The 12212-nt window shown below is 41.1% G+C and overlaps 1 protein-coding gene across 4 annotated transcripts; it reads right to left on the reverse strand.

Annotated features, from left to right (window-relative positions):
* Window positions 1-730: 730 nt before the first annotated feature.
* On the reverse strand, window positions 731-4809 carry LOC118403296 (ATP synthase F(0) complex subunit C3, mitochondrial-like). Of its 4 annotated transcripts, none has more exons than XM_035801950.1 (6): window positions 4673-4809; window positions 4356-4441; window positions 2958-3026; window positions 2588-2665; window positions 1912-2060; window positions 731-1200 (listed from the first exon to the last, which is right to left on the reverse strand). In XM_035801950.1, the coding sequence occupies exons 2-6, from the start codon at window positions 4389-4391 to the stop codon at window positions 1086-1088; spliced, it is 447 nt and encodes a 148-aa protein (XP_035657843.1). In that variant the 5' UTR covers window positions 4392-4441; window positions 4673-4809; the 3' UTR covers window positions 731-1085. The 4 variants fall into 4 exon arrangements, with proteins under 4 accessions (XP_035657843.1, XP_035657844.1, XP_035657846.1 ...); XM_035801951.1 differs by having other exon boundaries at window positions 4621-4715; XM_035801953.1 differs by having other exon boundaries at window positions 4605-4677.
* Window positions 4810-12212: the final 7403 nt, after the last annotated feature.

Here is a 12212-nt window from a genome sequence, read left to right on the forward strand (position 1 = left end):
ACAAATGTACTCCCATGCGCGCCTCATACGGACTTAAATATATACGCACATGTGAACCCACCTTCAGAGTGCTTCATGCACCTTGCCAATTCTTCCTGGACCTATACACTATACAGAAAGTACTTAGATTTCAAGCATATATTCATTGTTCATTGAGATTTTCAGACTCATGGCTAGCCATTTCTGTTTTGACTGCATTTGAGGAAGGATGGCCAAAACTGCAGTATCAAATTTTTCAATGTTGAAAACTTGCTAGCAGAGAACTCCTACATGTAACTGGGTTTTTAAGTTACAAAATTGTTCTCACTGCAAAAACAAAAGCTTTATTCAGCAAAAAATAAAAGACAGCAAGGAAAGAAAGAGTCCAATTTAATCAAATAGTATGTTTACAACAATCAGTCAGAAATTAGCACTGCTAAGTCACCCATTGTAGAAGAGTCTTGCTCAAAGGTTTGTTACACAAAAGATCAACACCCACACCATAACTTTCTAACAAGTCAGCACCCCTCCTCCCACTTTCCCATCCAATCATGGTCTGATGTCTTGTCCATTGTCAACATTCACTTTCATGAAGACCAATATTTTAGTTCTTCCTCTTTTTTGCCTGCTTTTCTTCTGTGCCATGTATCTTCACTTGATAAGAGAAGCCCAAAATTCTTTCTCAAATCCTAAGTTTAGATGGGTTAAATCTGATACCCAAAGCACCCTTAAAAATGATCGTTCAAGCACATCACATTTGTCCACATCGCTTTTATTAATTCCAACAAGTCTGGATGGTATTCAAGGGGGGAAAACGGATGTGGTTCACATGACACTGGGGTGGTAGTGCGCCGCAACAGGGTACGACAGACATGGATGTACAAACTTAGTATATACGCTACAGGAAAGAAATCAGACATATTCGTCAAATTGTTTCTTTACTTTAAAGTGTTTGACTCTTTTGTTTTACAATCCTTTGGGTACAATATCTTCTCCCTGTGGTGGACAGCATCTGTGACTAACTCATTCATACAACCTTTTTTTTAGACTCTGAAATACAATCTGGTCTAGCCAAACATTATGTCATACAGCAGCCCGAGACTCTCTCACATGGCGAACAGGATCACGAAAGCCATCATCAAGCAGAACAGACCCATGGCCTCGGACAGGGCGAACCCCAGGATGGCGTACGAGAACAGCTGTTGCTTCAGAGATGGGTTCCTGGAAAATAGAAAAAAAGAACACATTTTATCAGTATGCTGTTCTGGACTGTCAATCACAATTAACAGTTCAACCAATGGGTGGATGGCAATTAGGAATAGGACCCATGAAAAGTGGCTGCAGTCTGACACAGTTTTATGTCTTTGATTTGCAATTCTACATTTTGATGGATAAGAACTGGGCTATGGGATTGGTCACTTCTTTTTAGAGCACAAGAGGTATCGACCACCCAAAGGTCGTGACCATAGTATATACTGAACACAAGATATCAAAACTGGAGCTTCCACTGCAATGCCATGGAAAGTCACCAAGGGGGTCAAAAATCTGATAATTTCTGTTTTTTTTTTGTCAAAATTTTGCCATTCTTAAGTTATATTGTTGACCGATACACAGGAAATCTTACATAAAATATAACCTCTTTTTTACCCTGGAGGTAACTCTGTAGAAAAATCTTCAAATCAAAATAGCGAGTCCACCCCTAATGCATAACTGATCAATCTCACAATGTATAACTGATAATATTTCAATGTATAACTTATCATATCTCAATGCATAACTGACCGTATAATGTTTTTTTCTTAATAAAAAAAACAAGGTGCAGCTGTATTTTGGTCATCATGACAAAGAAATATTTGAGGCAGAAATAAACAATAGGTTCAAGAAATTTGTGTGTCAATAAGAAATTTTAGACTATAAAAGAATGTTCCCCACCTAGCATAACCAATGCACAGGGATCCGAATACAGTTCCGATTCCTGCTCCAGACCCGGCAGCCCCTACGGTAGCTGCGCCAGCACCAATGAACTTGGCTGCGGTGTCTATGTCACGAGAGACGGCGGACGTCTGGAAACCTCGGACAATCTGAAACAATCAAAATAGACAGAAATAAGTCACAAGTTACAGCTTAATAATTTCTAACACTAATGCAAGAACTGGTGCTAGTTCCAAAACCTGAAAGTAGCACATGTACTTGCGCAATGCATTTCATGTAGTGTCATGTAGAACAGTGTTTTCTTTGAGTCATGGATAGGGGTGGGTACCGGTACAGCATTCTGGGTACAAAACCGTATTTTTTGTTGGACCCGTCCGAAAAGAATGGACCTGAAAAAAAAAACTCAGCATCGTTTACACGGGGATAGGCGAAACGAGTATCTAAAACTTTTCAGACAATCGGATCCAGGTTCAGGTTCATGTCTAGACCTGATCGTTTGGACCTGAACCGAACATGTGCCTGAATTTCCTGTACCAGTACCCAGCCCTAATCATGGATGCTAACAGTTCATTCTGGAGACAACAGGCAAACTACATAGAAAGATGCAACATGGTACCAAAGAGCTGCATTGAAGCAAAGACTTTTATGGTGTAGTAATGTTTATAATGCTGGTTACCTGGGGGAAGCTTGGAACACTGGTCATCTCTGTGCTGAGTCCCTGGAACTTTGCTATGGTTGGTCTGTTTCCATTCAGCTGTACATAGAGGAAAAACAAGTTTATTTCCATTCTGCCAATGGGGTGAAAACTACAGATGCCTTCATTACCTTGCAACAATATCTACTATGTACTGTTTATGTGTTCTACAGCTGTTTGTGTTATGGTCAATACATCCCACAACTTTGAGGTGGTAATATCAGAATTCCTCATCTTTTATATCAAATTTACATATCAACTCAATGGATAAACATTTTAATAAAATGTTGAATAACTAATACTAGTATTTTGTATCTATCTCTTTGCCACAATTATTTTCATGATAGTTTACCTGCTCAGGTTGCCGGCAGGTGACAGCACTGCTTAGGGGCCTCACCAGCGCACGGGATCCATTAGCAACCTGCGGGAAAAATCATAAAGTATGGTTAAGGTGAGGGAGTGCAATACATACAATATGTTGATAGTGTTTAGTCCAGTCAAAACTATGCAACAAGACCGGACTGCTGTAATGTCATAACAAAAGGGTTGTCATCTTTTCGTCAATATAACTTTTTCCCTTTCAGATTAACGAACACACATTTTCTCACAACTTTTTTAACAGCATTCTTTTTCAGTAAAGAAAATGATACATTAATTCAAAAAGGGTTTCATTTGTAAAATACAACACAAGTACTTTTTGATCTTTCAGAAAATCTCAAAAAAATATTTGTACAAAACTTTGCTCTCTGTACATAGTATGCCCATTCCAAAAATCCCAAATAAGGAAAAGCTTACCAAACTAATCTACCATCATCTAATTAGCACGTCCATTTCTAGCTATACTACACAATACCTAACCATAACAGACTGTAAGGGTAGAGCTATTTATGGCAGGCAGGGGTCACAGTGCCTTTATGCCCTTGACTAGCCATGGAGACATTAAATGGGGGAGGGGGGCAACCACACTTGCCATGTGGTAACAAGTTTTTCATCTGACATTTAGAATCCATAGAAAACTTTTATTGTCTAATATATTAAAAAGTTACCCCAAGATGACAATTGTAACCAGTATATATGTATAACCCTTTCAAAATCCATGCATACTAAATGGCTGAAACCTTGACACATACTTTGTACCTGCCATCTGGTCATTTTTAACATATCAAAGTGGGTCCATTGCAATACATCTACTCAGTCCATTTCTTTACTTGTTCGTCCGTATTGATTAAAGCATTTACATGAGAACAAGCCCATCCAGCGAAATTGCAAAGGGGAGGGGCAAATTTGTTTCTCCAGCCCTGGTACCCTAACCAGTGACAAAACCTATCCTGTCAACATAAAATATTTTCACTTTTCTAGCAATAACTAAAAGGCGATTTTGACACACATCTCACAGGTGAGAAACGTTCTAGATTTCGGTTGACCTTTGACCTGTACCGGCGTGTCCGCCATTACTGTTTCAAATGACATGGGTTGAAAATGAAGGTCGCGTTAGTTTAACACTGATTTTAATGAATACATAACACCCAAATGACTTCATATCACACTGTTCTAGTACCGCACCATGTTCACAGTTGATAACGTGGTAAACTATACCCAGTTTTTGAATAGCAGTTAATTTTTCGTCGGGCAAATTCCCGGTAGTTCGATCGATAACCTTGAGCAGCCGGCCCCACGACAAGAAATAATAAGTACAATTTCACGGCATTCATTCCATGAAAATCTTATAAAACTGTGCAGAAAAACCTACCAGAGACTGGGAAGCGATCCTTGCCAAGGAGTACATGTTGGTTGTGGTTGTGCTACACGCGAAGGTGGCTCGAACTGCGAACAAACCTGGAGAACAAAAATGGAGGGCGGTCGTTACCGGTGTGACCCCTGGATACAAGCAAGATTTCAAGAACGCATCAAAGCCGTAAATAACCTTAACATCGCACGATTTTTCACTCTTTAGAAAGATAAACGTTTCATCTAAGAAATTCGAGAGAAGATACCGCACGATGTTAAAGAATTACGTTGATAACGCTCGGATATTCCGGCTACTTCAGCAGAATTTGTCCGCTTTACCTGAACACCCGGGTGCGAGAAGAACCACAGTGCGCAAGCGCCGTGATGTCGTCAGTGCCTAGAGGGGTTCAACCAATGGGGTGACGCGTAGAATTGGAAATCCCTATAGGGGGCAATGACTGTTGAACAGGTGTTTGGACTCGGTCATTGCTTAGTAAAAAGTCGAAATATGAGTATAAATTGATGCAAACCATTTCTTCCAATGCATTTGTGGACTTCTGTAACGTTTTTTTCCTTCATTTCTTTTCCAGTTGCGAATATTTAGGTCTATCTCGACAGCATTATGCTTTGGATGTGAATATACCCGAATAGTGGGTGAACTGCGATACGTTATTCTTTTATAACATTATATAAAAGATTATGACTTCATTGTGGTGACCACAAAATTATCAAAGTCATATCATCAATGTTATTAGTTCTTCGCAGTCTATCATTGATTTTATTTCATTCTGCTCAATAGCTATCCTATCCGAAAATAATTTCATCAGGTTGGTAGATCATAGGACATAAGAATTTTCTCTTACACAACCAGTTTTTCTCACCTGCTGACGTTTCGATGTCTGTCAGACATCTTCCTCAGAGCTTCTAACGGGAGTTCTGCTTCTCGCTGCTATATGTAGCCGATGTAGGTGGTGCTTTTGCGGCAAGAACACTATCCGAAACATGGCTCAGCTTGTACCCCCTTCGTTCATCGATGCGCCTGAAGATCGTGGATAATGTGACAGGGGTATTAGTGGCAGATAGGACAGCATGTTTCCTTGCTGTTTCAGTTACAAGATATATTTTTACAGTGTGTTGCTAACCCTTCCCCTTTAGGCTTGGGTCACATTTCCAAACCGGGCCCCGACCGGGATGTTTGCGGAAACGAAACGAAAAGTAAAAGTGTGGACCAAGGAATATACACAAATTATACCAATGACTAATAATATTGTTTAAGTTTTTGTGTTTTGTTGCCATTTATATCACATTTTTCGTTTCCGAAAGCTACCCGGCCGGGCCCCGGGTTGGGAATTGTGACCCAGGCCTTAGAGGGGTCTTAAACTCCAGAAGGGGTTGTTATTTTCCAATAGATTAGGTATCAATGAATTCACAATCATCAACCTTTTTTCAGAATTGCACTTATAGCGAATTACGTGAGGTATGTTTGTAAGCCCATGCATGCAGACCATACCCATGCGTTTCATGTATACGTACAGACATATCGTTCATCGTGAATATTTTCGGTATAAATGAGGGGCGATGTGCACACCGAGACGTCGACGGACATTAGTTCACTTGACATCAAACAACAAAAACTCCTTTAACATGCTCGAGGCACCTCCTCGAACACGAGGCCCCAATTTTACGTCCCTCCGGAAAGACGGGGTCAGTCCAAACCGAGATGCCCTTTCCAGTACATTAAACTGTTACTACGAAGTGGATCCAGAAGCTCAACTGTGGGGCTGCTACCGGTTGAGCCACAGGACCCAAAACTAGATGTTTTACTTGGCCCATACCACCTTTGAGGCTTGAGAAAAAATATATTGTCAAAGATATTCATGAAACACTGATGAAGAATGGTGTCTGAATGTTAACGTCTCCTAGCGAGAATACCATGTACTGCTATCACGTTCATGTCAAACACAACAAAAGCAACACATATGTCACTTCTGACAGATAGTTCTTACTACTAGCTTTACGCACGAGTATACCTTGCCGTCATAATGCTTGACAACGTTAAAATGCACTTAAAGCTTACCGATTAGTTTTGGACTTCATGCAAATATGTATACATGTTGTTGCTACCTCTGGTAGTGAGGCTATTGAAAAAGAGGTTACGATTTCATATCATTTCATAATTCAAATATGATAATGTTTCTTTTTGATCGATAGTGAACTGCTTGTCCTGTAATGATAGGGTGTTCCTTAGTTCAGGACATGACAATGAAAATGTGTTGGGCTACTCTCCAATGATGTTAATTGTAACAGACCATAAAGACAGAGCACGTTTTGCCACTGGCTATGGATTGACTGCTACTTGATTGAGGCTGACGTGAACTTTGCTCCGTGACTATTTCAACGCCTTGACTAGGTGTGTTCGGCTGTGGATTCTTTTGTCGCCAGACAAGTAGTGAGAGAAGATCTCACAACATCGAGCTCTGATTCAAAGTTTCTTTGTCTCAAGCCATGAGCGGCATGGCTCCATTTTCCACCTTCCAAGCGCTGCTGTTGGCCTTGTTTGCAGTCCCATCGATTCAACAGGTACGGGCCACCTGATATTCACCATATGTGCATACTCTTACTCTTATCTTTTACTTCATCTAGGCTCTACCGCCAGGCTCTTTTGGACGTTGAAATGATTTAGAGATTGACCAAAAACCAAAAATAATTTGCCGGAGAAGTGCTAGAAGTAAACCAGTAAGATAGACGGCCCTGCATTTCCAACCCTTTCTCGGATAAGCTTTTCCCAATAAGATAAGATCGGATAAGATTTAGCCCAACGTACTCTTCTTGAAACCTGTACTACTGCCTGCACTACTACCTAAAGATCATTAGTTCTGAGCAATTCTAATGTTTGAATTTCTCGAGGTGAATGTGTTCGTTTTGTCTTCCAAGAAACAACACACTCTGCTATATATGCGTCAGATGGACGTTTGTCGGTGCTTTTTCTTGTATGAGAATTTGTTTTTTAAAAAAAGACTGATTTTGACCCGCGCTACAAACTGTCAATTAGATGGGTGGGGTTGGCACGTATCTCATTTTGTCTGCATTTCTAGTAAATTTGCAACCGTAAGCCACAAGAAACAAGTAATTTGTGAGATGGAGAACAGCTGCAGGAATCACAGTTTGTCAATTTTTGTACCAAAAAAGCATTCAAAGTTTATTTGCTGTGTCAGCTGTTTATATCGGCTATGGAACATATGCAAGAAGATTCAATTGAATTCTTATCAGATCCTTCTGTCAGTGCAGTGTCTTTAAATATAAGTTACTTAGACTTAGCCTCCTCCCGTGCCTAGTGCCACACCGGCTGGGCAGACAGTAAGCTTTCTCAACTCAGGGTGATTCAGGGCCAGGGTTTTTGCTCTCTTGCGGCCGACCACAAGTTGGTCGAGGTCCTTTTGTAGCATATGACTCCAGGTTAGTTTTTGTCTTCCCCGGTTTCTTTTCTTTCCGGCTGTCAGTTCTGAACTGTATTAACATATATCGTTCCGGCCACAGATATTCTTAGTACCAGACATGAACGAACTTACTTTTTGACCTACTGCGTCCATTGTCCACATGTCTAGAACAATGAGATAACGACATTCTACGGTAGACGAAGTTACCTTCGCTAAGACGGTTATATTTTGGGTAGCGTGTGTATGTATGTATGTACGAGTATGTATGTATGTGTGTGTGTAGAACACCAGCATAACTGGAGAACGCCTGGATGGATTGTATTGATATTTTGTATGTGGGTAGGTGTTGATAACACCTGAAAATGATTAGATTTTGAGCCCCCTAGGGGCTTGTTACGGTACTGCAGCGGAACTTCCGGGTTTGATATCTCGAATTCTGGACGTGCTGTGGACATGACTTTTGAGTGGTAGATAGCCCGTGGGACCGAGAGTAAGTAGTATAGATTTGGGCACCCTAGTGGCTTGTTTGGAACTGCAAGGTAGGTTTAGTGTCAGACTTTGAAAGGGAATAACTCAAGAAGGGATTGACGGATTGTCCTGATTTTTGGTGTGTAGATAGCTGAAGTGATGCTTCATATCGGCTATATTTACATATTAATTATGCAAATTGCAACCTAATTTGCATAATTAATTAGGAGATCGTCTAAACACGCTCAGTTCAATTATAGGACCATTACAACATGTGACATTTGTAAATGAGAAAAAATGATATTTATAGATATATATCATGCAAAATAAAGACCTAATTTGCATAATAAATGGTAAATGCTATTATGTCATTGAGGTAACTGACTGGAACTTCATACTTGTAGCATTTGGAAGTTATGTACAGATGAACATCGTTGAACATTAATTATGTAAATGAGGTCCTCATTTGCATAAATTATCAGAAAATGCGATTAAGCCTTCGTTGTGTACGCCTGTTCTGTGGTGAAGGAGATGATTGTTCGTTATGAAATAAGAAAATATGACAAACGTGAATTCCTGCCGGTCGTGGCACCTTTATAATTTCGAGCACTGACATTATCTCATTTCTGAGATATGTGTTATCAGAAATTAAGGGTTTAGCACCTCTCTAGAAACTGCTAACCCGTAATATTCAAGGGAGCACATAAATCTTATTTTTTGCTACCGGCTATGAGAGAAAATTGACGTGCGACTTCGCTACGTGACTAACAAACAATGGTATGTAAGATTAGGGCGTTCCCTTGCTGTGACCTGTCACTTACTGTGTGACCATTCTCACAGTCTCGTGTGTGCGCTTTCGTCAGACAGTAGCGAGCTCGAGAGAAGATCTCAGAACATCGAGCTCTGATTCAAGCCACAAGCCATGAGCGGCATGGCTCCATTTTCCACCTTCCAAGCGCTGCTGCTTGTCTTGTTTGCAGTCCCGTCGATTCAACAGGTACCGACCACCTTATAGTCAACATACGCTTATCTTTTACTTCCTCTAGTCTCTACCGCCAGGCTTCTTTGGACGTCGAAACCATGAAACCAAAATGATTTGCCAGAGAAGTGCTAGAAGTAGATAGGCAAGAGGGAAGGGCTTGTATTTTCAACCTTTCCTCGGACTTTCTTGAAAGGTTTTAGCCAAAAGGATTCCTCAAACCTGAACTCTTCCAAATGAGTCTGATGAATCCTGGAGGCTATGATTCCTCAAGATTTTTAGTTCTGAGCTAGTGCTACTCTAATGTCTGAATTTCTGGAGGTGAATGTGCTCGTTGTATTTTATCTTCCAAGAAATAGTACACTATTATACAAAGCGTTTGTTTTAAACAAAGCCAGACTTGGGCTCGTGCCACACAATGGGTGGGCACGTACAAAATATAATTCTGTCTTCATTTCTAGTAATTAAAATATAACAAGTCTACAACCGTAGGCCACAAGAAACGAATAATCTGAGTTGCACTGTGGTGAACAGGAACCACAGTTCGTCAATTTTAGTACTGAAAATCATTAGAAGTTTTCTGCTTTTTGTTTGTTTATTTGTCTATTTGCATACCTGACTAACTTCCTTACGGCACAACTCACTGGGTTTGTACCGAAGATTACACCTGGAAAGTCCCCTTACTTTTTTCGATAGGTGTGGTAGGTTCTTTTACGCGCTTGAGGTGCGGCGGTCCTCAAAGACGGGCCGAAGCTATAAAAGTACCCATTTCCACCTGTAGCCGTGTGAAATTCGTGTTTATTTGCGTTTTCCAAGGATAGATATCAACGGATTTGGACCCTTGACCTGTGGGGTACGGAACGAACACCCTAGCTGAGATACATTCTCTCAGAGACAAGCAAACTAATGCAGGGTCCTTATATAAGTGCATTGTCTTATTTGGTAACAGCTAAATTGGACTTAGCCTCCTCCCGTGCCTCACAGGGCAGTACGCCTTCTCCACTCAGGCGATTTTGGGCCAGGCTTTCCTAATCCCCAGTTGGTCGAGCTAGGTCCCTTTGTAGCACTTAACTCCGAGTCAGTTTTGTGCATGTCTTCCTCGGTTCTTCTTCGTTGTCTGCTCGTGCAGAGCTGTCTTAGCATCTCTGTCCACAGGCATCTTTAGGATGTGTCCTTTCTAGTTATGACTACATCGTTAGTCCACTGCGTTCACTCTTAACATGTCTAACACAACGAGACTGAAATATCGGCCGGCGTTAGCTTAGATTGTGACGCAGGCTTTAGGGCATGTCCTTTGTAGTTATGAACGGACTACATTTACGTCTTTGGCTTGCTGCGTCCATTGTCAAACTGGCTCACACAACGAGACAACAAAATTCTTCGATAGGCGATTTCCTTAATTGTAGTTCACTATCAAATCAGAAAACTTAATAGCAAACGTGGATTCCTGCCGGTTTTGCCACCATTCGAGCTTTGAAATCTGACTGGATCATTTCTGAGTGATGTATTGCATGCGGACATCTGTCCAGTGGTATATTTGATAGCTCTAGAAAATAGTGGCGTCAATAATGACATCGATATCCTGACTAGGACTACATGTGAAATTGTGGCTACTGAAATACACGCACACAGACCTTGCACATGGACTGAACTTTTATTTGTAGGGATTGATAGAGGTTGCTTCATAATCTGGCTTCTGTTATGACTGTTTGTGTCACAATCTGGCGATGACCCTTCCATACCTTTAATCTTACTCTGATCTTACATCAAGGCAGAAGCCGCAGGGCATTCGTCTGCACGTCGTGGCGAGTGGTCTACCAGGTGCATGATTACCCGTTCAAATGTTATCGTTGGTCTAAATCTAGAGTACAAACAATAGACGCATGTTGTTCAGACGCGCTTGCTTATGCCAACAGCCACATTCCAACGAAAACAGTTGGGCCTGGTGTACTGGAAAATCATGCCAAACAAAAGAGTAGTTGCTTGTGCCAACGGCCAAATTTCGACCGCATGAAGTGATCGCAATAGGTACATGTCTCCAGTTGGTACGTCTATAAATAGAACGTCTTTGTTGGCAACGTCTTTGTGCATGCTTTGTCTTACAAGATGTCATAATTATGGAGGGGCGCCAACTCATTGATGCATTAGTAAGGGTATTCATTGATCTGTCTTGTAGTGAAAATAGTCACATAGATGGGTGCCTAGTTAGAGTATTCATTAAACTGTCTTATAATGAAAAAATGAGATACATGTAGAGGGTTGTAATCGTATTGATGAATTAGTAAGAATGCTGACTGTGTATGGACAACAGAACTAGAAACCTAGCCCAGTCGTACAGCCGCGGCACTCAAAATGGGCCCGTCTTAGGGTAAGTCAGGTCAAACCAGTCAGGTCCTGTGGTCGTTCAACTTTTGAATGTTGAAGGCTTTCCCGATCTAAACGTACTTTCTGTCAACTATATCTCCTCCTACACTTTGTACTTGTCCAGATACTACGTTGTTGTAAGCCTGGTACATCTTGAACTGATTTTATGTGCAGAAAGTCGTTCCGAGAACCAAATTAACAAAGACAAGATCAATGGACTTCACTGTACAGTGTCCCTAGCCTGTTGCCGTGCCCGTAGACTGGATCAAACTTTCGCTCACTGATCAAATATAGACCATTTCCATCCTATTTTTGTAGTGAAAATAGGACGCGAAGTTGAAGGGTCTTGATGGTGCCCCAAGATGGGCGTGCACGGGGGAAGGGGTGATAACGTCACATAAGCCCAATAGGCGAAGTAGGTTACGAAGGCTGCTCGGGGAAATTCCCTATACAGTGGAAGCCAGTTAATTGCACATCGGATTAATGCACACTTCTGTTAACTGCACGGAATCCCAAAATCCCAAACCGGTGCGGTCCAGCTAGATAACTTCGCATTATTGCACCAGCCGGATAATTGCACGAAATTCACTGGCAAATAGGCCATGCAATTAAGTGGCTTCTACTGTATGAT

This window comes from Branchiostoma floridae, chromosome 16 (genome assembly GCF_000003815.2).
Source record: "Branchiostoma floridae strain S238N-H82 chromosome 16, Bfl_VNyyK, whole genome shotgun sequence".
In the NCBI taxonomy this organism is placed as follows: domain Eukaryota; kingdom Metazoa; phylum Chordata; class Leptocardii; order Amphioxiformes; family Branchiostomatidae; genus Branchiostoma; species Branchiostoma floridae.